This window comes from Indicator indicator, chromosome 10 (genome assembly GCF_027791375.1).
Source record: "Indicator indicator isolate 239-I01 chromosome 10, UM_Iind_1.1, whole genome shotgun sequence".
Lineage (NCBI taxonomy): Eukaryota > Metazoa > Chordata > Aves > Piciformes > Indicatoridae > Indicator > Indicator indicator.
The window spans coordinates 28,131,504-28,159,342 of record NC_072019.1 but is presented as its reverse complement, the minus strand read 5'-3'; the positions used below and the strand labels follow the sequence as shown (position 1 = coordinate 28,159,342).

Genomic DNA, 27,839 nt, shown 5'->3' with positions numbered 1-27,839 from the left:
TCCCTGCAACGCTTGACCCAGCTCCCCTGCTACAAACAGGATGGGTTTGTTCACTTGCACAACGCCTGACAAAACCAAAAAGGTGTTTGCACACACAGAAAACAATAACTTCTTCATCTGGGAGGAGTTTTTGGGGTTTTGTTGCAGAAACTCACTGCTTTCTTGCTCACAGTATTTGTTTCTCAAATATTTTTATGAGCCTCCAGAGTTCCTGTCTGGGAAACGCGGTTTTGGTTGTTTTGTGTTTTTTTTTTTTCCTCCCACTGCTTTTTCAGCACTGAAAAACACCGAATAACTAGATTTTTAAGAGCCAACTAGAAGGTATTAGGGGGAAAAAAATAAATATATATACCTCTCTCTATATATATATACCTGGGCAGGTTGGTTTTATGGAACTGGATTCTTTTTTGTTTGTAAGGTAACCCATCAACCCTGAAAATTTTAGACACCCCAACATTTACTCCACGGAATAAAAATCTTGGAATTCAGTCATCCAAAGTTTCTAGCTCTTCAAGCTTCCCATGTGAGTTTGCCTCTTGGAAGAACTCTGCAGAACCTGGACTTTCTTTCCCATTGCTGTTAATTCTTCTTCTTTTCAGAGGTCGCTCGTTTTTTTCTTCCAAGTCGTTTTCGTTCCTCGAAGCTGAATGAGCAAGTTTTGGGTCAGTGACAAGGTTCTCAGTCTCATACCCATTGGTATCCAGATCTGTGTGAGGTGTTTTCTTGCCACTGCTAGGTCCATTGATGTGCAACCCTTCCATTTTTGCTTCATCTTTATATGGCATCTCCCCTGGCCCGTTGGCAGACACCCCTGTGTTATAGAGACATAGCGTCAGGGAGAGAATCAAGGACAGAACAACCTGTGACAGCTCAAGAAGCAGAAGTCTGAGATCCACTCAACTAAACCAAAAGCCAACATTGCTCTGTGTCCTCACTGTGTGTCATGTAAATGACAGTCTTATCACGATGGACTTGACAATGCCCTGAAAAGCAGTAGCAGCCAAGAAAATATCCTGGAACCCCACAACTGATCAAGTTCCAGATGGATTGTCCTCACCAGGGCAGTTTCTGCAGCTTCCACCTGATTTTTCAGAACCTGAAGGTTGTGAAAGGCCTCAAGCTCCTTCCTCAACCTCATTCAGGCTCCAGGCTCCTTCCACTTGCTACCACTTTAACTCCAGATCCCTCAGAATTGCTGTTCCTTGCTTTGGAGGTTTTCTTCCTCCAGCAGTAGGCAAGCCCTGGCTCTTCTCCCATTACTAACTTCCCCAGTGTTCCTGAGACAAGCACCACAGAAGCTACACAACAGCCCAGCTCCCATTTCAATAGTTTCCCATCTCACTGAGTTCTCCCATCCCAGTTGCTTCCCATCTCAGTTTTTCCACCCCAACTGTTTCCCATCTCGGCTGCTTCCCATCCCCCTGATTCTTCCCATCCCAGCAGATTCCCATCTCACTGAATTTTCTCATTCCAGTCACTTCCCATCTCACTGAGTTCTCCTGTGCCAGCTGTTTCCCATCCCAGTAGTGTCCTGTCTCACTGAATTCTCCTAGCCCAGCTGTTTCCCATCTCACTCAGTTCTCCAGTCTCAGCATTTTCCCTCTCACTGAGTCTTCCTGTCTCAGCTATTTCCCATGCAACTGGGTTCTCCTATCCCAGCTATTTCCCATCCCAGTTGTTCCCCATCTCACTGAGTTTTCCCACCTCAGTTGTTTCTCACCTCACTGAGTTTTCTCATCTCAGCGTCCCACCTGTTTGATACTCCTCACAAAGCACATCTACACTAGCCTGGAGAAGACAAGAACAGATGAATGACCTTGGAAAGGAAGATTCTGGTGGAGATTCAGCTTCAAGATGTGACCCCTAGCTAAGCATAACCCTCTTGTTTAAAAGCTGCATCACTGCTGACACCTTGGGAGACCTTTACAACTCCTGCTGGGTTGGTTTGGCTCCTTGGGCTCATCAGCAGTGATGGTTTGGTGACTGTTAGGGAGGGAGAGGCAGGCACTGACCATTCTGATTGCTGCTGCTGGTGGTGCTGTCTTCCCTTTCTGACTGGCTGGTGCTGCTGTTGGAGGCTGTTGGAGGTGGGGACGGAGCTCTGCTGGAGGCAGCACTTTCGCTTTCGTCCAGCAGACGGTCCATGTAATCTCTAGACAACAGGAAGAGCAGGTTCAGCATCACCTTGGCTCCCTGCACATGCTGCAAGTGTGAGCCACTCACAGCTGGGAATGCAGAGACCTTATCCTGCAAAGGTAACAGCTTTAGGACCAAGGGAGAGGATTCTGCCCCTCTGCTCTGCTTTTCTGAGACCCCACCTGGAGCACTGCATCCAGCTTGGGAGTCACCCAAACAAGAAGGACATAGGGCTGGTGCACCTGCCCTGAGGGGACAGGCTGAAAGAATTGGGGTTGCTCAGCTTGGAAAAGAGAAGGCTCCAGGGAAACCTTAGAGCAGCCCTGGAGGTGACCTACAGGCTGGGGAAGGACTGTTCAGAAGGGCCTGTGGTGATAGGATGAGGGGCAATGGTTTGAAACTGGAGCAGGGGAGATTTAGGTTGGACATTAGGAGGAAGTTCTGCACAACGAGGGTGGTGAAATACTGGAAGAGGTTGCTCAGGGATGTGGTTGAGGTCCCCATCCCTGGAGATGTGTAAGGTCAACTCGACCTTATTTGGCCATGGGCAGCCTGATCTAGTTGGTGATCTTCCTGCTGACTGCAGGGGGGTGTGGCCAAGAGATGACCTTTGAGGGTCCCTTCCAACCCAGTGCAGTCTGTGGATCTGTGTCGGCTCACTCGCTTGGATTTGAGCCGAGAACACACGAACGGACACAGGTATGTGAAGGGGAAAAAAGGCTGAAAAAAAGGCAGAAAAAACTGAAATAAGGAGTCACAAAGGCTGAAACGTTGTCCCCAGGCTGTGAAAGCAGGTAAGAGTGCTGCAGATCTTACGTGACTCCAGGATGAAGGTTGTATTTCTTCTTCCCAAAGCGAGTCTGCTGCGCAAAGAAATCGTAGCGCTCCGACTTCTTCCACATATAGTAAAAGGCCACACACTCCCCCACTGACCTCGTCCGTACCTAGGAGAGAGGGGCCAGGCAAATCCTCAGGAGTTTGAACACCACTTCAGGCAAAAAAAGCCACCATTTCAATCAAAAGGTGTGACATTCCAACTTACTGCTGCTTCACAGGACTGGGGAAAGACTGGAAACCACTGACCGAGAATTTCAGTGGAAAAGAAATTGGAATGCAAAGCTTGAAGATGGTTTTAAGGAGCTTGAAGACATCTTGAGGTGCTGCAAGCACAGCTACAGAGGGGTTTTGAGGTGCTGCAAGCACAGCTACAGAGGGGTTTGGACTTTGAGACATCAACTTACATCTAGCTACATTTCATTATCTAAGGGCACCTACAGGAAGCGTGGGGAGGGACAGTTCAGAAGGGCCTATGGTGATAGGATAAGGGGCAATGGTTTGATACTGGAGCAGGACAGACTTAGGTTGGACATTAGGAGGAAGTTCTGCACATTGGGGGTAGGGAAATACTGGAATAGGCTGTCCAGAGATGTGGCTGAGGCCTCATCCCTGGAGACATTCAAGCTCAGACTTGATGTGGCCCTGGTCAGCCTGATCTAGTTGGAGGTGTCCCTGCTGACTGCAGGGGACTGGACAGGGTGACCTTTGAGGGTCCCTTCCAACCCAATGCAATCTGTGAATTTGGACATATATGTAGAAACAATTAGAAGTAAATAGAGGAATTTGTGAAAGAAACCAAAGATAAGAATTTAATTTCACCTCCCAGTCTTCTCAGAGACAGGTTGGATGAGGCTTTGAGCAACATGGTCTAGTGGAAGGTGTCCTTGCCCATGGCAGGGGGTTGGAACCAGACAATCTTTAAGGTCCCTTCCACCCCAAACCATTCATGCTATGATTTACAATTATATTGCTTTAAAAAAGGAAGAAGACGACAGAAGTCTTTACCTTATTTGCCTGAATCACATGGAAATCCTTGCCATAGACTTTCAGCCCTTGTTCAAAGTTCCTACATTCTTCTTCTGTCCAAACAGACAACTCTTCTGTAACAAGGAAAAGGGAGAAAGGGAATACTTAACCAAAAAGTCATGAGAGACAACATTAAGTGACAGAAAACATAGGTGGTGCTCAGGTTTCTTACACCATCTGCTGACTAAAGGAGAACCACCTCCAGAAATGTCATTCATCAGTCCCTTGCAGTAAGTTGGTGGGAAATGTGGTTGCCTTCAGTAGCTGTGTGGTAGGGAGAGGATGGATGGCAAGAGCAGAACCTCATGAAGTTCAACCAGGGCAATTGTAGAGCCCTGCACCTGGGGAGGAAGACACCCCTCTACAAATACAGGTAAGGAGGTGACCTGCTGCAAAGCAGCTCTGTGGAGAAGAACTTGGGAGTGCTGGTGGACAAGTTCACCATCAGCCAGCAATGGGCCCTGGTCACCAAGAAGGCCAGTGGTGTCCTGGGGTGCATGAAGAAGAGTGTGGCCAGCAAGCCAAGGGAGGTTGTCCTGCCCCTCCACTCTGTCCTAGGAAAGACACACCTGAAGTACTGGGTCCACTTCTGGCCTCCCCAGTTTAAAAGAGACAGGAAACTACTGGAGAGAGTCCAATGGGGGCTCTAACGATGCTGAGGGGCCTGGAGCATCTCTGTGAGGAGGAAAGGCTGAGAGCCCTGGGGCTGGTGAGCCTGCAGAAGAGCAGCCCCAGAGGGGATCTGAGCAATGCTCAGCTAAAGGACCTGTGGGGAGCAAGAGGATGGGGCCAGATTTTTCTCAGTAGTACTCAGGGATAGGACAAGGGGCAATGGGCACAAACTGGAACCCAGGAGGTTCCACCTGAACAAGAGGAGAAACTTCTTTGTTGTGAGGGTGCTGGAGCCCTGGAGCAGGCTGCCCAGAGAGGTTGTGGAGTCTCCTGTGAAGAGCTTCCAAAACCAGCTGGCCATTGTGATCCTGGGCAAGCTGCTGTGGGTGCCCCTGCTTTAGCAGCGGGGCTGGACTGGATGATCTCCAGAGATCCCTTCCAACCCTACCATGCTGGGATTCCATCACTGGTATAAACATCCCAGGCATGCCATGTGGGGAAATAAGAAGGCATCAGGAAGAGGAAGAAGGACTTAGACTCCTGGTCTCACCATTCTGCCCCTAGAGCCATAGGAAGCAGGTGTCCTCCAAGCCAGGACACAGCCTGAAGGAATTCATGCTGTGGACTCAAAGTGGTTGCTGGTATGTGGAAAAAGCTGGGGAGAAGGAATGAGATCCTCCTTAATGCTGGCAGGAGCCAACAATGACAGACTGTTAATCCCAGTCAGATGGAATAAGAAATAGTGAGGACATCTTGGCCCCACTGAAGGCAGAACAAACCCCTAATAGATTCCAGCTCCACTTCGAAGAACTTGATGCAATTTGGCCTAATTGATTCTTAAATTCAAGAATAAATAAGGATTAAAAGAGTGGGAGAACAAACTAATCCTCTCTGTGTGATCATTCTTGTCTTGTGATTTTTCACTGTAAACTTTGGAGAAGCACAGGTTTGAAAGCATAACCGACAGATCAATGTGGAAGGAAAGTACCTTGTGTTCTCTCTTAGCTTCTTGGCCCTTTGAGTATAAAGATCAATATCAAACCAGGAAGTGCTTAAGGCTCCAAAAGCATCTTGAAGAGCAGAGACATTTTAATGTTACACTGTGTGAAATACAAGAGTTAGATACTTGGGGCAGAGTGGCTGGAAACTGCCCAGCCCAGAAAGATCTGGAGGTGCTGGATTGACTGCTGGGTGAAGATGAGCCAGTGTGTGCCCAGAAGACCAGGAAGGCCACCAGCATCCTAGCTTGGATCAGCAATAAGTGTGGCCAACAATGTGGATTGTTCCCCTGTACTGGGCAATGGCAAGGCCAAACCTTGAATACTCAGTGCAGTTTAGGGCCCCTCACTTCAAGGACACTGAGGTGTTGGAGCAGGTTCAGAGAAGGGAAACAAAGCTGAAGAAGGGTCTGGAGAACAGGGTGAGTGGGGAGAAGCTGAGAGAACTGGGGTTGTGCAGCCTGGGGAAAAGGAGGCTGAGGGGAGACCTTCTGGCTCTCCACAGCTCCCTGAGAGGAGGTTGGAGCCAGGTGGGGGTTGGTCTCTTCTCTCAAGGCACAAGTGATAGAACAAGAGAAAACGACCTCAAGTTGTACCAGGGGAGGTTTAGATTGGACATGAGAAGAAATTTTTTCCTTGAAAGGGTTCTCAAAGACTGGAACAAGCTGCCCAGGGATGTGGTTGAATCCCCATTCCTGGAGGGGTTTTGAAGAGGCAGAGATGTGGTGCTGAGGGACATGGTTTAGCACCAGCCGGGGTAGATTGAGGTCATGGTTGGACTCAATGGTCTGAAAGGTCTCTTCCAACCCAAACAATTCTGTGATTCTCCTTTATTTAGAGTTGTGAAGGATTTCATTTCATATTCCATGTTTCTTCCATTAACTTTGATAACTGAAAAGGCCTAGCAGAATTAAATGCCCAAGAAATGCAGAGTTCAGAAGTAATTTCAGTTTGTGACTAAGGTCATGGATATAAATATCCAGGTGTGCTGACAGGAAGGACAATTTCCATGCTGTCTTTGAGCATGTACCTGGCTATGCTACACCTGTTAAGCCTCATTTTCTCAGAGAACAAGAGGAGATCCACTACAGGTTGCAGACAAGGGGGCACTGATGTTGATGGCTTACACACAGTCAAGCCCTAATTACACTTTCCAGCCTGCTGCCAGCAAACCCCAAACCTCTGTCATAAATGAAATGAGAATTGAACCATTTCAGCTTAATTGTCAGTGCAGAGCTCACCTCTGGCTGCTTTCACATTAAACCTCAGCCTTCGTAATGATTCTTCAGTATCAAAATTGCACTTCACCAGTTCATACAATGCCTGGAGAGGTGAAAAGAGAGACATTTGACCTTCTACATTGATGCTGTGCCACAGAAACAGACTTAATAGATATTAAAAAATAGAAATAAACTCTTTGAATGAATGCAAAGAGTCAATAAATTATTAATAGTTAGTAAGATTATAAATAAACTCCTTGAATGAGTGCAAAGACTTAATAGCTGATTAATAGCTATTGCGACTACAAATAAACTCTAAATGAATGCAAAGACTTAATAAATGCTTAATATTCAAATTAAGCTCTTGGAATGAAAGAGTTAATAACTGATTAATAGCTATTAAGATTATAAATAAACTTTGAATGAATGTAAAGAATTAGTAACTGATTAATAGTCATTAAAATTCTAAATAAACTCTTTGAGTGCAAAGTAGTTAATAAGTGATTAATAGTTAAGATTATAAATCAAGTCTTTGAATGCAAAGGCTTAATAAATTATTAATACTTATTAACATTATAAATAAACCCTCTGAATGCAAAGAGTTAAGAACTGATTCATAGTTACTAAAAGTAAACTTTTTGAATTAAGAGCTAACCGATTAAGTTGTTAAAATTCTAAATAAACTGAATGAGGGCAAAGAGTTTGTAACTGATTAATAAGATTATAAATAAAGTCTTTGAATGAATGCAAAGACTTAGTAAAAGATTAATAGTTATTAATATTACAAATAAACTCTTTGAATGCATGCAGAGAATTAATAACTGATTAATAGTTAAGATTATAAATTCATTGAATGAATGCAAAGGCTTAATAAATTATTAATAGCTATTAATATTATAAATAAACTCTAAATGCAAAGAGTTATTAACTGATTAAGAGTTCCTAAAATGATAAACTCTTTGAATGAATACAGAGAGTTAATAACTGATTAATAGTTCCTAAAATGACAAACTCTTTAAATGAATGCAAAGAGTTAATAACTATTTGTTAAAACTACACTCTTTGAATGAATACAATCTAATTTTAAAAGGATTAAATTTCCTTTTTCTGCTTAGATTTCCAAATCATGACAGAACCCAAAATATCTCCAGGCAAAGTATTTTGAATATTTACAAATATATGAAAAAATTGATGTTTTTTTTTTTTGGGGGGGGGAGGGATAATGAAATAAAAAAGGTTTAAAACCCCCTGCAGCTTTGTGCAAGAAGAGAATTTATTCACACACAATTCTTTAGAAATGAAATAAAGCACTGATGCAGAGAGGAAGGTTCAGCTTGAGTTAATAGTTTGTGGAGTTAATAATGTTTGTGGAGAGGTAAAAAACTAAATCCATCATATTTCTATTTCCACAAGAAGAAGAAAGCTGATTTAAATACAATTGTAATTCTTGGGAGTGAAATAAAAATTAAGGGAATTTATTCTGGAATATTGAGCAAGCTGCTTTAGTGGAAGGTGTTCCTGGCCATGGCAGGGGGTTGGAACTAGGTGATGTCGGAATTAGGTCCAAGTGACAAAAGACAGGAGAAGCAGAAATGGCCACAGGTTGCACCGGGGAGGTTTAGGTTGGATAATGGGGGAAAAAAATCTTGATTGAAAGGTTTGGTTTAGGTGGAACATGAGGAACAATTCCTTTACAGATTCATAGATGGCACTGGGTTGGAAGGAGCCCTCAAAGGTCATCTTGTCCAACCTCTACTGCAGTCATTAGCAACACCTCCAACTAGAACAGGCTGCCCAGCGCCACGTTGAGTCTGATCTTGAGTGTCTCTATGGACAGGGCCTCAACTAACTCTTTCTTCATGGAAAGCGTTGTCAAGGCCTGGCCCAGGCTGCCCAGGGCAGTGATGGAGTCCCCACCCCTAGAGGGATGTAAAGCCATGGAGATGTGATGCTGAGGGACATGGTTTAGTGGTGACCTGGCAGTGATGGTTGGACTTGATTCATGACACAACTGGATTCAGTCCAAGAAGGACATTGAGGTGCCAGAGCATGTCCAAAGAGCAATAAAGCTGGTAAAGGGTCTAGAGCACAAGTCTTATGAGAAGCAGCTGAGGGAACTGGGGTTGCTCAGCCCCAAGAAAAGAAGGCTGAGAAAGGAGATTGGAGCCAAGTGGGGGTTGGTCTCTTCTCCCAAGGAGCACATCATAGGACAAGAGGAAATTGGACATGAGGAACAATTTCTTCCCCAAAAGGGTTGTCAAGGCCTGGGAACAGGCTGCTCAGGGCAGTGGTGGAGTCCCCATACCTGAAGAGGTTTCAAAAGCAACACAGATGTGGTGCTGAGGGCCACGGTTTAGTGATGAGCTGGAAGTGCTGCGTTAACTCCATCATCTTCAAGGCCTTTTCCAATTTAAATAATTCAACAAAATTGCATGATTTTAAGCAAACCCATTACAAATTCTCATCATTCTTGGATACCTGCTCGTTGTCTTTAATATGTGATCCTTCAGGAATTGCTTCTAGACCTTTCTCCTCACCCGTACGTCTCGATGCTTCATTTAGGAACTCGATCACTTTGTCTTCCGGTAAGAAGTCAGGATTCCACAGCAGCTGGTCATCATTTTCATACACTGAGGGAACAAGAAGAAACAAACACAAGCAAGCTAAAGTTTCTGCTCTCTTATAAAACAAGTGATTTTGGGAAGGGACTTTTTTACAAGGGCTTGTAGTGATAGGATGACAGGGAATGGATAGAAGCTGGAAAAGGGAAGATTTAGACTGGAGATTACAATTCCTGACAGTGAGGGTGGTGAGAGACTGGAACAGGTTGCCCAGAGAAGTTGTAGATGACACCAGTCTGGAGGTGTTCAAGGCCAGGTTTGGATGAGGCCTTGAGCAGCTTGGGCTAGTGGAAGGTGTCCCTGCCCATGGCAGGGGAGTTGAAAGTAGATGATCATGAAGGTCCCTTGAAACCCAAACTATTCTATGATTCCATGAATCTATGAAACCCTCCTAGGTCATGAGAGCACCAAGATTCATCCAGACCACAGACTATCTCTGGACAGTCTCATGAATTCAGGGATCCAAATGACCAGGGCACTTTCAGTCCCAGAAACCAAAAAGCACCAGAAATGGTGCTGAAGGGTGTCTGGACCACTAAATATGCAAGTCTCAACTCACATGGCTGGCGAAAGCCAACAACGAGGTCTGCTCCTTCTCCAGGGAAGGTGACACCCAGATGCCAGACACTCTGAAGTCAAAACAGCTCCTGAAAGGAAACCTGGCTAAGACCTTTCTACTAATTCCAAGAAATGCTTTCTAAAATGAAATCACCCAGCTAAGGATTGCTGAGTTTTAATACTCCCAAATCTCCACTGAGTTTTCAGAGCTTTTGAATGAGGTTTCAGATCAGGGAAGCCACAACACATTGACCATCATGGGAGAAACATGGCATATCCTCTGAATCATCTCCCATTTTTACTTCTGAAGAGCCTACAGGATTAAAATATTGGTACAGTAAAATCATAGACAAGTTTGGGATGGAAGGGACCTTAAAGATCATCTAGTTTCAACCTCCTGCCATGGGCAGGGACACCTTCCACTAGACCTTGAGCAGCCGCTCAAGGCTCCATCCAACCTGGCTTTCACAGATTCACAGGATCACAGAATGGTAGAGGTTGGAAGGGACTGCAGAAGGTGATCCAGTTCAACAGCTCTACTAGAGCAGGATCCACCCGAAGTAATCATACAAGATGGCAATGCCCAGCTGGGTTTTCAATCTTTCCAGAGAAGAAGACTTCACAACCTTTCTGGGCAGCCTGCCCCAGGGCTCTGCCACCTGTAAAGTGAAGCATTTTTTGCTTCTGTGTAGGTGGAACCTCCTGTGTTCCAGTTGTGTCCATTGCCCCTTGTCCTGTCACTGGACACCACTGAAGAGAGTCTGGCCCCATCCTCCTGACACTTGCCCTTCAGATATATACAAGCATTGAGAAGATTCCCTCTCAGGCTGCTTTTCTCCAGGCTAAACAACCCCAGGTCTCTCAGCCTCTCTTTGTGAAGTAGATTTGTTACAGTCCCCTCAGCATCTTAATGTCGTCATGATGGGACAAGAGAACATGGCCTGAAGTTGCCAGGGGAGGTTTAGGTTGGATATTAGGAACAATTTCTTTCCTGCAAGAGTGGTCAGGCATTGAAACAGGCTGCCCAGGGAGGTGGTGGAGTCACCATGCCAGGAGGTGTGCAAGAAACGTGTGGCCGTGGCACTCTGGGACATGGTTTAATGGGCATGGTGGTGTTGGGCTGATGGTTGGACTCGACCTTAAAGATCTTTTCCAACCCAAGCAATTCTACGATTCTATGATCCATCCAATCTTTTACATCTCCCCAGCAGAAGAGTCTCACCTTTTTCATTCTCTTTGTATTTGCAGGTGCCAGTTGGGATTTCAGCCTGAAACATCGAGCCCACCATGATTTCCTGTTACAAAACAACAGAAAAGTTGAGCAAGCACAGCCCTGATGGTTTTTGTTCACAGCCAGAAGCACGACCACATCTTTTTGGGGCTTTTCTTTTTTTTTTTTACCCCTTGAAAACATTCATTGTTCAAAAATCTAAAAATACAGTTAAGAGGCACTGTAGGGAAATGGAGTTTTGACTATTTAGGGAAATTTTTCAACACTTTGTATGATCAAAATGATATTTGTGGGGGAAAAAAAGGATCTAAAGAGCTTAGAGTTACTAGGTAACAGATGATTACCCATGAAATACAAGCTTTTTCGAACAGCCCTTGGTATTTACCTTTTTCCAGTCTTCTGAGGGGATATAATCTTCATCTTCTTCAGACTCTTCTTCTATTTCACTGTCTGCAAGGAATCATTGCAACAAAATAAGCTGTGGTGCAGCCCGTGCATGCCAACCTCCAGCAAAGACAGCTGAGTGAGGAGAGTTGAGGACATCAAAATACCAAGGGGAACATAAGCCCAACTTCTCATGCCACAAGTCCTGCTCTGCCTCAAGGCCATCTTTAAGACCACATGAGGGCAAAAGGGAGTTTTAGTGACATTAAGTGCTTCAATATTGACAACTTCAAAAAATGACCCAATATTGACATTGAGGTTGGACAGAATCACAGAATGGTTTGGGTTGGAAGGGACCTTAAAGATCATATAGTCCCAACCCCCCCTGCCATGGGCAGGGACACCTTCCATTAGACCAGGTTGCTCAAGGCCCCATCCAGCCTGGAACACTTCCAGGGATGAGGTGTCCACTTCTCTGGACAACATGTTCCAAGTGTCCCACCACCACCATAGTCAATACCCCATCCAACCTGGCCTTGAACACATCCAGGGAGAGGGCATCCACAACCTCCCTAATTTTACTACTCCCTAATTAAAATTTCCTTTCCCTCACCCAGATTTGAAAGCAGTGGAGATGATCCACATCCTAATTTACTACAAACAGCTAAAGGTATTTTTAGGATATTCAGCATCCACATGTGGGTTTCAGCACCTTGTTCATTGAGTTCCTGGCTCAGTTTTACTGCTGGTTTTATTCCTGTGGCAGTTTGGGCTGGGTGCCCCCTGCCACTGCTGCATGAGATACACCTCTGGTGTCCCAGGTGCCCGCCCAATAGGGGTGGACACAGGACTCGGCGTATTCCTACCCATAAATCCTGCCCCCTATCAATCCATCTGCAGAGTCATTCTCTTCCTCTTTCTTCCCTCTCTGCCCCCGTGGGAGATGTCCTCTCTTATCGGGTAATGCCGGGGGGGTATCTCAGGCCTCTTAGGCCTGACTAGGCCTAATGCCAGGAGGAGAATGGAGGGGGGGCAGTCTCAGACCTGGCCAACCTGAGACTTGCCTAGCAGCGGGAGGGGGGGAAGGAAGAGCCCTGAGGGATTGGGTAGACCCTCAGGTGGGAGGAGGGAAGGATTGGGAAGCTTTTGGGAATTCTGTGAGGGCTTCTGTATACTTTAGGATGTTCTTTTCCACTATGCTTTGTAGTTTGTAGTTCTCTGTAGCTTCACCAATTGCTTTTCCATTTAAACTCTCCATCACTCTCCAATCTGTTTGTGTGTGTCATTCTTTTGTCCCTTTCGGGGCAAGAGACGTTCTGGCTGGCCTCAAACCAGCACAATTCCCTTCAAGCAGCTGTCATTAAATTTAAGGTAGACAACAGCACAAGGTGAGAGAGCATTTGCAAGTGGGCTTTTCTCAGTTTTCCTGGGATTTAGTAAGCAGGGCTGTGCTGCTTAGAGATGCACAGAAGCATTTAAAATAGATTATTTTGGATAAGGACTGACAAAAACTGTAAGCTCTTTCTGACAGAGGCTCATTGCCTTGCACAATGTGCTGAAAGCAACTGCAGAATCTGGTTGATGTAGAGCAAGTGGTAACAGGAGCCCTAAAATGATTTGTGCATTGAATTACAATTTAAACATGGCTGAACAGTGTAAAAAGGCCCAAGCTTCATGCAGAATACTTGCATTATGCTAATGCTATGGTTAAAAACTAGAATTTGGTTAAGCTATCTCTTAATCCTCTCCACAGCTACATGCTGAGGCTTCCTCAGCACTTTGGGATTAAAAGAAAACTGCAGAAAAGAAAACTGCATTTCTACAATGTCATGGCTCATGAGTATCCCAGCACCCCTGAGTGCTTGGGGTTGGAAATCATCCAGTCCAACCCCCCTGATAAAGCCCCCACACAGCAGCTTGCCCAGCATCACAATGCCCAGCTGGCTTTGGAAGCTCCCCAGAGGAGACTCCACAATATCTCTGGGCAGCCTGCTCCAGGGCTCCAGCACCCTCACAACAAAGATGTTTCTCCTCCTCAGTGGAATCTTCTGGGTTCCAGTTTGTGCCCATTGCCCCTTGGCCTGTCACTGGGAATTACTGAGCTCCATCCTCTTGACCCCCACAGGTCCTTTAGCTCTTGCTGAGCATTGCTCAGCTCCCCTCTGGGGCTGCTCTTCTGCAGGCTCACCAGCCCCAGGGCTCTCAGCCTTTCCTCCTCACAGAGATGCTCCAGGCCCCTCAGCATCTTTGTAGCCTTCACTGGACTCTATCCAGTAGTTTCCTGTCTCTTGAACTGGGGAGCCCACAACTGGATACAGTCCTCCAGATGTGGCCTAACTAGGACAGAGTAGAGGAGAACTTCCCTCAACCTGCTGGCCACACCCTTCTTCATTGACCCCAGGAGACCACTGGCCTTCTTGGCCACAAGGAACCATTGCAGGCTGATGGTGAACTTGTTCTCCACCAGCACTGCCAGATCTATCTCCACAGAGCTGCTTCCCAGCAGGTCACCCTTCACCTGTACTGCTGCAGGGGGTTGTTCCTCCTCAGGTGCAGGGCCCTACACTTGCCCTTGTTGAACTTCACAAGGTTCTGCTTTACCAAACTCTCCATTGAATACTGTCTGTAATAATAACATTCATGATGATGGTGCACTCTTCTTCATGCACCCCAGGAGACCATTGCCTTCTGGCGCATGAGGGCACATTGCTAGTTCATGGGGACCTTTTTCAAGTGCTGTATCCAGTATCACAAGGAAGCTTTATTTAACTTTTATTTGTTAAAACATAGAACAGTAGAAATTCAACCAGCAGTGACAGCCACTTCCATTAAAGAAAGGCAAAACAGATAGCTTGTCGTCCAGCTGGCCCTGCTGGGAGCTCAGCACTACAAGGTTCAGATGCCATTAAGCAGGATTGCCACAGAAGTAAGAGTTGTCTAAAAGAAGAACTCAACACCAGCTCAATGCACTCAATGGGATGCAAGACCAATTTGTAAAGAAAGTAGGAGAGAAAATGGTTGATCTATAAAGCTGGTGATGGTATCCCATGTGGAATTCTAGTACCCTTCAGCTACTACTTTCTCCTACAGTTGGACTTTCACCTTCTTTCAAGGAGACCCTAACCCAGTGTCACCAAGCCTTGTCATGACATATAACTACATCTCTTGTAGTGGACCTCCAGGAAGGCTGGGTAGGGAGTGTTTAGAAGGGCTTGGAGGGATAGGAGCAGGGGCAGTGGTTTGAAACTGGAGCAGGGTAGGTTTAGGTTGGCCATCAGGAGGAATTTTACCTACTTGTGTCAAAATATTTACATCGACGAGGGCGAATTATCTCCTGGGGATCTTGAGAAGCCACAGACGGTGCTGGGTCATCATTAGATGACTGGGTCTCATCTTCCTGACCTGATGAATCTTTTATGGTCTCCTCCTTAAATACAAGAAAGCAAACAGCAGATCAGTGATCCTTTCTATGTGACGATATTTTTCCCCACTTTTCAGATAAAAGGTCTTTGATATATTAACATGAAGTGACTGTGAGACAACAAGGGCCAGTGGGCACAAACTGGAACCCAGGAGCTTCCATCTGAACAGGAGGAAAAACTTTTTTGCTGTGAGGGTGCTGGAGCCCTGGAGCAGGCTGCCCAGAGAGGTTGTGAACTCTCCGTATCTGGAGAGCTTCCAGACCCAGCTGGGCATTGTGATGCTGGGCAAGCTGCTGTGGGTGCCCTGCTTTAGCAGGGGGTTGGACTGGATGATCTCCAGGGGTCCCTTCTAACACCACCATGCTGGGATTCTGTGATTCTGTGCATAGATTGTGGCCTGTCCAGACTGAACCACAACAGAAGTGTAAATACAGCAGATTATTTATTGACCAGGACTTCAAACAGATCAATTTAACCCTCAGACTCTTAACACAGAAAATAGAAATATGAACCAGAGTGAAACATCACAGTTAGCTTTTAATTCAGTCAAGCAAACCCTTGGCAGTTTGCATTTCATTTCATTTAACTTTAAAATTTTACTCTGATCTTCAAAACCCTTCCTTATGAATTTTCAATAAAAAGGAGAGGAATAATCATACTGGCTATACTTTTCTCAGTCAAGCAGAAATCACAGACCCCAGAATCCCAGCATGGTGGGGGTTGGAAGGGACCTCTGGTGATCATCCAGTCCAACCCCTCAGCTGCTATGTGGAGCTGCTCGTAGGGACAGTGTCTCTGTGCTGCCCCATCAGGGTCTGTTTTATATGGGTGCTGTATACACAAAATGTATCCCAGAATCCCACCGAGGTGGTGGTGGGAAGAGATCTCTGGAGATCATCCAGTCCAACTCCCCTGCTAAAGCAGGGGCACCCACAGCAGCTTGCCCAGCATCACAATGCCCAGCTGGCTTTGGAAGCTCTCCACAGAAGGAGACTCCACAACCTCTCTGGGCAGCCTGCTCCAGGGCTCCAGCACCCTCACAACAAAGAAGTTTCTTCTCCTGTTAAGTTGGAACCTCCTGGGTTCCAGTTTGTGCCTGTTGCCCCTTGTCCTATCACTGGGCACCACTGAGAAGAGTCTGGCCCCTTCTTGCCCACCACCCTATAGCTAAAAGCATTGCTCAGATCCCCTCTCAGGCTGCTCTACTGCAGTCTCAACAGCCCAGGTCTCTCAGTCTCTCCTCCTCACAGAGACGCTCCAAGCCCCTCAGAGTCTGGAGTCTCTCCAGTAGTTCCCTGTCTCTCTTGAACTGGAGAGCCCAGAACTGGACCCAGGACTTCCATAAACATCCAAGTCAGGATGTGGCCATCGATGACCTCAAGTATGTACATGAAGTTATGAAAAATTCAAACCCTAGAAATTCCTCTATGAAGAGATGATAACCCACAGGACTTTTTAATGAAGCAGAGGGAATGATTACAATGCAGGCAGATTAACTTGTTACAAGGTTAAAAATACCTCAGTGCTCTCTGTTCAATGATGTTGTCAATACCTTTCGTGTGTTTCATGGCTGTGTTGGCAGCACTCACACTTGGTAGCTCTAACACAGAAGCATTAGGCACATGTTGACGTGCACCTTCAGCAGCAAGCAGAGTATTATCACATGCATAGCTCAGAGCAGATTAAAAATAGAAAGCAGCTAAGAGCAGCCCAACTAAATAAGCTGTGGAGAAAGATGAGTGCTGGCAGAGAAAGCCTGAATGATTTATACAATTATTCCACCCCCACGGATGATGTTGCTGCCTCTCTGCTAAGAGCCTGGGAGCATTTCAGAGCTCTCAGCCCTGCTCTCTGAGGCAAAGCCTTCTAACAGGTTAGCTGACTGGCTTTGGGACCAGCCCTCCCCACCACTTTTAGTCCAAACACACCAAAACTGGGGTAAGAAGAGGTTAACTCACACTTCCAACTCAACCACAGTCCTAACTCATTAACCCACTGGTTGTATCTGACTGGGAACCAACCGGGGTTCTGCAGCATGCTCCAAAGGGTTAGGGCCCTTAGAGCTGCATTTCAGTGCCTGAAAGGTACCTCCAGTAAGGCTGGGGAGGGACTGTTTAGAAGGGCCTGTGGTGATAGGATGAGGAGCAAAGGTTTGAAACTGGAGCAGGGGAGATTTAGGTTGGACATCAAGAGGAAGTTCTGCACAATGAGAGTAGTGAAACACTGGAACAGGTCGATGGGGTTGAGGTCCCATCCCTGGAAACATTCAGGATCAGACTTGATGTGGCCCTGGGCAGCTTGATCTAGTTGGAGGTGTCCCTGCTGACTGCAGGGGGGTTGGACAAAATGACCTTTGAGGGTCCCTTCCAACACAATGCAATGTGTGAATCTGTGCCCTGCAGAGGGACCAAGGTGATTCCTCTAGCTGCAAACAGCACTGACAGGCACTGAAGTTTTATCCAGCTCAGCCTGAAAATGGGCAGTATGTTACATAGAATCATAGAATGGTAGGGCTTGGAAGGGACCTCTGGAGATTATCCAGTCCAACCCCCTGCTAAAGCAGGGCACCCACAGCAGCTTGCCCAGCATCACAATCCCCAGCTGGCTTTGGAAGCTCCCCAGACAAGGAGACTCCACAACCTCTCTGAGCAGCCTGCTCCAGGGCTCCAGCACCCTCACAGCAAAAAAGTTTCTCCTCCTGTTCAGATGGAAGCTCTTGGGTTCCAGTTTGTGCCCACTGGCCCTTGCCCTGTTGCTGGGCAGCACTGAGAAGAGTCTGGCCCCATCCTCTTGCTCCCCACAGATCCCTTAGCTCTCACTGAGCTTTGAGAAGATCCCCTCTCAACTGCTCTGGGCAGTGCAGAGAAATATAGGCAGATAATTCAGAATAAACCTAAGAAGAGAGGGTTGTGTGCACACAGCACCTGAAATCAACTCTGTTATGAATCACTTCTGCCATGCCCTGGCATCTTGAATGGTTGTCTAGGACAGAATGACCCTTAAGAGCTTCAGTTCTGGGCTCCCCATTTCAAGAAGGGCAGGGACTTGCTAGAAGCTACAGTAAGGGCTATAAAGATGCTGAGGGGACTGGAACATCTCTGACAAGGAAAGGCTGAGAGAATTTGGGCTTTTAAGTCTGGAAAAGAGCAGCCTGAGGGGGGAATCTCATCAATGCTGATCAGCACTTCAAGGGTGGGTGTCAGGAGGATGGGACCAGGCTTTTGTCAGTGGTGCCCAGTGACAGGACAAGGGGTAACAGGCACAACGTTGAACATAGGAAGTTCCATCTAAACATGAGCAGGAACTTAAGGGTGATGGAGCCTGAAGCGGGCTGCTCAAGAGAGGTGGTGAAGTCTCCATCTCCAGAGACATTCCAAACCCACCTGGACATCTTCCTGTGTGACCTTCTTTAGGTGACCCTGCCTTGGCAGTGAGGTTGGACTCAATGATCCCCAGAGGTTCCTTCCAACCCCTCCCATCTGTGATTTTCCAAAATCAGTGTCAACACTTACTTTGTTTTCACCACTACAGCCACTGTTGTCATCATTATCAACATCATCATCATCTTCTCCCTCCTCCTCTTCCTCTTCTTCCTCCTCATCCTCCTCATCTTCTTGGAGTGGCATGGTACCATCGTAGCCATATCGGCTGAGCAGCTCCTGGATTGGCATATCACTCTCCTGCCAAACAGAGTAGGAGATTTGAACACAAACATTGCACATCCCACATCTGCTCTGCAGCTTCAAGCTGTCAAACACAACACACCAAACCCAGATGGATGATGGCCATGTAGGCTGAGAATGGCCCCTCCAACATCAAACGGCACACTCAAGATCCAAACTTTCGGCTCCCAAGAGAAATTTGTTGGGTTTTATGCAGGGAAACTCTTGATTTCCCAATTCTTTGTGGATTTACAGCAGACCTCATGTACCAAACACCTCCCAGAGGAGCCACAAAGGTCTTATGCCCCATCCCTCTCTTGGTGCTTCTCTACTGCTGTGTTAGCACAACACAAGCACCGCAAGGCAGCAGGTGAGGTCTGGTTCTGTCACTCCCCTTCAGCACACAGATGCTCCTGATATTCCTGATATTCCCTTTACTGCCCCAAAACTACCTGGAAAACTGCAGTCCTGTGTACATATTTGTGGCAAATCCAGGTGAAATGTGTCAGCTGTAACTGCTTCACACAGACAGCCGAGATAGGGACAGATTATACAGGCAGGAATTTGTCCTAGGCAAGGCAGTGACTTCTGCAACACCTCCAAAAATTCATAGAATGGTTTGGGTTGGAAGGGACCTTAAAGACCATCAGGGTTCCAACCCTCAGGGAAACTTCCTACAAGACCAGGTTGTTCAAGGCCACATCCAACCTGGCTTTGAACACTTCCAGGCTTGGAGCCTCCACACCTCTCTGGGCAACCTGTTCCAGTGCCTCACCATCTTCATGGAGAAGAATTTCTTCCTAAAGTCTCATATAAATCCAGCTTCTTCCAGTTTGAAGCCATCATCCCTTGTCCTGTCACCCCATGCCTTTGTCAAAAGGCCCTCTCCAGCCCTCCTGTAGCCCTCTTCAAATACTGGAGGACAAGGAACTGTTGGAGTGGGTCCAAAGGAGGGTCACAAAGATTATCTGAAGGCTGAAGCACCTCTCCTACAAAGACAGGCTGAAAGAGTTGGGGTTTTTCAGCCTGGAGAAAAGGAGGCTGTGGGGAGACCTTCTGGCTCTCTACAACTCCCTGAAAGGGGTTTGGAGCCAGGTGGGCTTGGTATCTTCTCCCAAGGAACAAGTAACAGGGCAGAGGAAATGGCCCTCAGATTTCACTGGGGGAGATTTAGTTTGGACATGAGGAACAATTTCTTCCCCAAAAGGGTTGTCATGTCCTGGAACAGTGGTGGAGTCTCCATCCCTGGAGGGGTTTCAAAGCTGTGATGTGGTGCTGAGGGACATGGTTTAGTGGCAACCTGGAAGTGCTGAGTTGGACTTGGTGACCTTAAAGGCATTTGCCAACCAAAACTGTTCTGTGATTCTAAGAGACAGGGACAGGAGGCAGCAAACCCAAGTTGGAATTGTGGAAATTGGCTTGTTCTTCTTAATTTCTTCATTTATTACCCTGAGGGTGGACTGGACAAGACCCGTGGAGCAAAGCACTGAACTAGATAACCATCAGAGGTCCCTTCTAATGTTGAATATTTTATGATTCTTTGAAATCTGATAGAAATGCTGAGTCTAGATCACTGCATTTCCTGCTTCACTGCAGCCATTTGCACAACCCGGTGTAGTGAAGGTGGCCCTGTCTGTGGCAGGGGGTTGGAACTAGATGACCTTTAAGGTCCCTTCCAACCCAACCCAGTCAGTGATTCTATGGTTAGCAACAGGAAATGGATTCTAAGTCGTGGATCTGGAGGAGATGTGAAGTGAGGAGAGAGACAGAACTCAGCACTGTGTCACAAGGAGAAGAGAGAAGGTAACCAAACCCAACTGTACATGCTTCTAACTGAGGAGCAACCACTGAGAGGAGCACACAGGAGGTCTGCAAAACCAAACATGCTTCTCATGCTAAATGAACTGTGCAACCTGGCCACATGCCTCATGGACATGACACCCAGAGGTTAAAAACCAAATGGACAGAACCACAGGAGGAAAAACCAAAAGACTGGCAGGCATTATGGACAAAGAGACAACATTATCTTCACATGTGCCTGAAGTGCACCCTGCTAGAGGCTGGAGGAACCTTTTGGAGAAGCACTGCAACCTTCTGTGATTTGTTGACAACAAGTGGAATTCTAGTCCTAGCTCTGCTGACAGCTCTTTGTGCTATGGAAATCATTTCACCTGCACCTCCATTTCACAGATTGCACTGGGTTGGAAAGGACTCTGAGAGGTCATCTTGTCCACTCCCTGCAGTCAGCAAGGATACCTCCAACTAGATCAGGCTGCACCCAAGGCCACATCAGGTCTGCCTCTGCCCTAAGAGTATTATAAAACTAACTCTGCACTAAAGTATTATAAAACATTGCTGAACCCCTTTGAGTGGTCAGGCATTGGAACAGGCTGCCCATGGAAGTGGTGAGGTCACCAGCCCTGCAGGTGCTCAAGAAACATGTGGACATGGCAGTCGGGGACATGTTTTAATGGCCATGGTGGTCTTAGGATGAAGGTTGGACTTGATGTTCATAGAGGTCTCTTCCAACCTGAACCTGTGATTCTTTAAGTGCAGTTCTGCTCTCAGGGGACTCTTCTGTCCTACACTAGTGCAGCACAGAGGGTGACTTCAGGTCTCTAGGCACAGATATGCTGCTGCTAGCCAAAAATCTACACACAGGGAAACACAGGATACTGCTCAGCACCAAGTACTAACACATTCCAGATTCAACCCAGGAGTAGAAAAGATCCTCAGCCTCAGAGGAAAGTGCAATTTTGATGACAGCCAGGAGTTCAATTATTAAGGTTTAAAAATTCCTTTGCAAAACCTGACTGCCACCTCATATCTAAAGAAGCAGAACTAGGAAATCAGGTGGGGGAAATCTGAAACAATACCTGTGAATGTGGGGGGGGAAGAAAAAGAGTAGTCCACAGGTCTCCAGCAAGATCCTGCTGGCACAGAAGCACCTTAAACTAGTCAAAACCTGACCTACAGGCCACACACTGACCATGAGATGCTCTGCCAAAGCATTCTGCTGAGGAGAGCAGCACCTGGATGAGGGCACAGAGGGCACTGGCAGCAATTTTGCTGATGACATGAAACTAGGAGTGACTGACACCCCCTCAGGCTGTGCTGCCATTCAGTGAGACCTGGACAGGCTGGAGAGCTGGGATGAGAGAAACTGAATGAAATACAAGGGCCAGTGTAGAGTCTTAACATCTTGCATCTGGGAAAGAACAACACCATGGACCAGTGGAGGTTGGGGACTGACCAGCATGGGGAAAGGGACCTGGGAGTCCTGGTGGACAGGATGACCATGAGCCACCAATGTACCTATGTGGCCAAGAAGGCCAATGGCATCCTGGGGTATATTAGAAGGGGTGGGGTGAGTAGATCAAGAGAGGTTCTCCTCCTCTTCTACCCTTGTGAGGCCACATCTGAAATACTGTGTCCAGTCCTGGACCCCTCAGTTCACGAAGAACCTCAGGGAACTGCCTGAAAGAGTCCAGTGCAGGGCCACAAAGATGCAGAAGGGAGTGGATCAGCTTTCCTGTGAGGAAAGGCTGAGGGAGCTGGGGTCTTTAGCCTGGAGAAGAGGAGACTGAGGGGGGCCTCACTCATGTTTATAAAGATGTGAAGGGCAGTGTGGGGAGGACAGAGCCGGGCTCTGCTCAGCGATGTCCAGTGATAGGACAAGGGGCAGTGGGTGCAAGTGCAGCAGAGGAGGTTCCACATGAAGGTAAGGAAAAGCTTTTACACTGTGAGGTTGACAGAGCCCTGGATGCGTTCCTGTCTAACCTGCTCTAGGTGATCCTGCTCTGGCAGGGGGGGTTGGACTCAAGGATCTTTCAAGGTCCCTTCCAATCCCTCACATTCTGTGATTCTGTGATGGAGCAACCCGAACTCAAGTTAGACCATTGCTCACTGTCCTGACCACAAAAGAGCTGACACAGGGAGAAAAGACAAACTTCCAGCCGTGAGGGAATAAAGTGAGGGCTGAAATACAGCGAGGCACAAAGCATGACACAATGACACAACCAGCTGTTGACTCTTCACAAAATATGAGGGAAAACCACCCCATAGTTTCAACTTCAAATCCACATGACATGCATGTGGAGCTCCATTTCTCATCTCATCTAGATGAAGCATATTTAGATTCACACACTATTTAGTCCTCTTTATGTTTAACCATTTGATCAAACCTGAAATTGCCCAGAAAGGATCATTTCCACCTCAAATGTACGTTTTAAGTGCACTAAATTAATTTAAAGTCATATTGGAATAACCACTTAGATTAAATAGGATTTGTACATCAAATATGCAGCTGGGAATCATTAATGATCTGTTCAAGAAGGATTTCAGATCACAGTAGCTAAATGACTTATAATGAACCTAGTTTGGAATTTAAGAGTATTATTCCTGCCTGAGAAGTAATTTAACAATACAGAAGTGACAGCAGAACCTCACAATGACAAATAATTCTTATCTTCAATTATTTAAGATGTACATTTTAAGATTTATCACTGCTAACAATAATTGTGAATTCTGACACCAGCTCTTTTTGTTGTGAAAATCTTTTCACCTGCATCTTCCTCTGCTTTAAAAATGAAGATGCTCCACTAACATGTTATAAAGCATTACTGGCTGAAGATGAGCCAGTGTGTACCCAGGTAGCCAAGACGGCCACGATTGTTTCCCTGGACTCAGTAGTGGTGAGGCCACATCTCAAATACTGGGTTCAGTTTTGAGCCCCTCAATCCAAGAAGGACAATAAGGCTGGTAAAGGGTCTACAGAAGAGATCTAGTGAGGAGAAGCTGAGGGAATTGGGGTTGTTCAGCCTGGACACAAGGAGGCTGGAGACCTTCTGGCCCTCTACAACTCCTTGAAAGGAGGCTGGAACCAGGTGGCAGTTGGTCTCTTCTCTCAAGGCACAAGTGATAGAACAAGAGGAAATGGCCTCAAGTTGCACCAGGGGAGGTTTAGGTTGGAAATCAGAAGAAACTTCTTCACTCGGAAAGGGTTCTCAAAGACTGGATCAGTCTGCCCAGGGAGATGGCTCAATTCCCATCCCTGGAGGGCTTTCAAAGAGGCTGAGATGTGGGGCTGAGGGTCATGGCCTAGAATGGTTGGTATCAATGACCTTAGAGGTCTTTCCCAACCCAAATCATTCTGTGATTCTAAAAATGTTTGGATAAAAATGCAAAAGAAATGTGAAACTATGAGACTGTAAAGAAACAATCCAAGTCCAGATGCCCAAATCAACACTGGAATAGCCAAGTTTAGTCAGGGCATGGTTTAGCTGGTATTAGCTCTAGATTACAAATCCTACAGCAATATACAGATGCAAGAAGAGACTGACCAAGCAGAAATTGGACATGATTAAGTATTTATGCCCAGGCTACCTTTTCCCAGCTTTGCAGAACTCAGTCCCTTTCTCCCATCTATATTATTTGCCTATTAGGGGGGTTTTTCTTGGGGCGGGGTGGGGTGTTTTATTTAATTTCAAAATAGAAGGGAGAAAAACCTGCAGATGTTTTCTGTGAGACTGTGGCCTGTGGTTATGTTTTATGACTATTTAAGGCTACCTACCCTGTTAAGATCCTCTATTTCAGAACTGAAGTTTGTTTCTCCTTCCATCATTTCCTCCTCTTCTAATGTCCGTTCATCATCAAAGTCATGCACCAGCATATCAGCTGATGGATCAAATTCATGGTCATCAGATGTTGCTGAACCTCCTGATAGAAAACATTTTAAAGAATGTTTTGAGTTAGATCATGGCCTTGCAGAGTTTAAGGTTTTATTGTGGTGACATTTTAATATTCAGATTATATTCAGAAATTAAAACAGCCTCTAAATCCCTCAAGCATTTATCTGGGGAAAGTCAATCTCAGAGGTGTCCTTTGGGTAGTAAGGAAATAAAGGACCAGGAGATAGTGTTTAACCACTTCTCTAAACACTTTCTCTCTGGACATTGGGCTCCTAGTTAAGAGTTTGCAAAAGCTTCTGGGTTTGAAGACTTAAATAATCCTCAGTCAAGAGTTCTGCTAGGAGGAGAAATCCTCATAAAATACAAACTCAGGCCAGTTGTTTCCTTTCTGCTTACGAGGCTTTCTTGTTGACACAACTAATGACTCTTCCATAATTTAAACTTGAAGGAAGCTTCAGGGTTATGCAGATTTTATTTAGGATGCAGAATCCTTAAGTTATTTTTCCCCATGCCTCTTGGTTTTGGTTGTTTTGTTGGGTTTTGTTTGTTGGTTTTTTTTCCTTGCCACAGCTCTTTGTCAAGAAGCCTGGTTAAGATTTTTGTGACAATGAGAAATAAAGGAATGGATGAATGGTTGGGCAGATGCAGCAGTTGGTGGTAATCCAGCAATACCTGAATTCTAATTCTAGCCCTCTGAGTAGTGGTCCACTTGTTTCCAGGGAGGATTTCAATCTTCTTTTACAAAGCTTGATTTCAATTTCATTTTCCAAAGCTTGAAGACTGTGTCCATGCTAAGGGTGTGTGAGAGAGGGGTTGGCTCTAAAGGCTTAACTGTATTTGGAAGTGTTCAAGCAACTGATTGTTTCTCTGAAGGAAATTAAGAGCTCAAGAGACAGAGCAGCCCAGCTAAAGGAACTACTGGGAAGCTTTTCCACTTGTAGAATGCCAAAAGCCTTGGAAATAAATAACACTAAGTACAGCACACACCAAAAAACACCCACCCCAGACACTCATAATTTACTCTTAAGCTGACTGCTGGACATCCAGTAGCTTTGGGATGCTGGAATAGCAGAAAATAACCAGAGTTAAACCCAAAAGTCACTAAATCCCTCATCTTTTTAGTACTCCAATCGGGTAATAAAAAGTAAAATAATTATTTTCTTGCTGGATCATGCACAAAAAACCATCCAGCAATGGTGGTTTCATTAACTGGGAAACACCATGCCTTAACTTTTGTCTTTTTAACCCCACCAAGTTAAATGTTTTAACTTCCAGCCATGCCTGGAAGGATGGTAGCCACACTGCCGGGTGAAGTAGTCCCTTCCACACCCCTAGCACTTGTTGGCACTGTGCTCCTTAGGACAAAACCATTTCCAGCTGTGTCCTTAATGCAGCTTTAGAAAGAATCATCCATCCTTGGTGGTTTTTTGCTGTTCAGACACTTGTGCTGGTATAAACCGGAGGAGAGCAGGGACTACTTCAACCAGGAATGTCACTGACCAACTCCTCAACTTATATCCTGGAAGAGATGAGCTAAAAAAACCTCTGAAGGGTGCCCTTTTCCCTTACAAGTTTAGGAAAAATTAAAAAAATATTTACCTGGGCTTGCAGACTCAACAGAAGGCTAAAAAAGAAAACACAGGAGATTAATTTTTTGGTTGCTGTGTTTAACCTGTGATACAAACTCAATTCCATCATTCAGCTGACACAAAGCAAGTCACTGCAAATACAAATAAAGCCCCATGGACACACTTGAAGCAATTCCAGGCAAACAATATTCATTTTCTCCTTGATGTTTCAATAGTGCTGCCTTGTTTCAGCAAGAAAAAAATTGGAAGAGCTGCCCATTTTGTGATGAAAGGAATGAATGGATGAAGATACAAAAAGAAAGCAAAGCAATTCATTCTGGAAATGGTATTAGAGTTCCACAGGCAACTTAGTAGGGCTAAAACTGGGGCTGTATTAAGACTCATCACTCCAAGAAGGACATTGAGGTGCTGGAGCAGGTCCAGAGAAGGGCAACAAAGCTGGGGAAGGGTCCAAAGAAGAAGTCTTGTGAGGAGCAGCTGAGGGAACTGGGGTTTTTCAGCCTGGAGAAAAGGAGGCTGAGGGGAGACCTTCTGGCTCTCTACAACTCCCTGAAAAGAGGTTGGAGCCAGGTGGGGATTGGTCTCTTCTCTCCAAAGCACAAGTGATAGGACAAGGGAAAATGGCTTCAAACTGCCCCAGGAAAGGTTGAAGTCGGATGTGAGTAACAATTTCTTCCCCAAAAGGGTTGTCAAGGCTGCCCAGGGCAGTGCTGGAGTCCCCATCCCTGGATGTGGTGCTGAGGGGCATGGGTTAGTGGCGAGCTGGCAGTGCTGGGGTAAGAGTTAGACTCTTGGAGTTCTTCTCCAACCTTCATGATTCTATGGCTGGATGGGAGCTTTCTCTCCACACCTCTCTGCTCATTCCCAGCTCTCCCTTTCTGCCAATACCAAAATGAGGAGTAGCTGTAGAGGTAGGTTGGTTTTTAACAGACACAGAGCTCTGATCTAACTGCAGGTATTAAATCTCCTTGTCCATGAGCAAGGTGCAGGCCAGATTACAGTTTGTAAATGGTAGATTAGAGTGGAAGCAGAGCTGAAGCGAAATTATCCTTCCTCTTTGTGCTGTGCAACACACAAACTCCCTCTGCCTCTCTTGAGGCAGACACTCTTAAAAGGTGCTCCCAAACCACCATGAGAATTCCTCATGGAACAAATGGAAAAAAAAGACTTTTAATCTTAATCTCTAACCCAGCTGTGAGAAAGAAAACTCAACAAAAATTACTTTGCAAGGCAGACTTTCCTCCTAAGTGCATTCAGAACACAAATTAATATGATCACAGGCTCCAAAACAAATATGTTCTTTGAAATCTGGAAACAAAATGAGGCATCCACAACAGTCTCAATGTAAGAGACATCCTTTTGTCTACCATATTTGGTAACCTTACATTCATAATCAGAACAAACATCTTTCATAAAATTCTGCTTTCCCTTGCTTAGACCTTCGCCAGTCTTCAGCCTCCTGGGATGGAATTTGCATGGCAGACATGCAAACCTCATTTGTTTAGAAAATTCAAGCAAATCTTTAACTCCTTTCAGAAAGAGACCCAATGAAATGTTTTGGGGTTTTTTTTCCATGTTAGGAAGAGTGATCTTTTTTATTTCAGAGAGCTGCAGGATCCCTTTTGTCCTGCCCACCTTCTGGGCACTGTACTCAAGGAACTGCAAAATCTGTCCAGCTCAAAATTAAACACTTGGTTTAATTATTGTGTTTAATACTGGTTTCATTTGGTTTAACATTGTTAAAAACTGGTAGATTTAAACCAGTAAACTGTGACATTTGAACCCAAGTGAAAACTTGTACTACTACTCCATGATTCTCTAAAGCATCTGCCTTCTCTTCACGGTGTAAGGCC

At 45.8% G+C, this 27,839-nt stretch overlaps 1 protein-coding gene across 1 annotated transcript; it reads right to left on the bottom strand.

The window, feature by feature from the left end:
- Nucleotides 1-439: 439 nt before the first annotated feature.
- MIER1 (MIER1 transcriptional regulator) lies at nt 440-26,024 on the bottom strand. Its single transcript, XM_054384060.1, has 12 exons — nt 25,997-26,024; nt 24,280-24,425; nt 18,558-18,725; nt 14,918-15,050; nt 11,625-11,689; nt 11,231-11,303; nt 9,308-9,459; nt 6,851-6,932; nt 3,979-4,073; nt 2,953-3,080; nt 2,013-2,152; nt 440-811 (listed from the first exon to the last, which is right to left on the bottom strand). Exons 2-12 carry the CDS (start codon nt 24,376-24,378, stop codon nt 486-488), a joined length of 1,461 nt encoding a protein of 486 aa, XP_054240035.1. The 5' UTR covers nt 24,379-24,425; nt 25,997-26,024; the 3' UTR covers nt 440-485.
- Nucleotides 26,025-27,839: the final 1,815 nt, after the last annotated feature.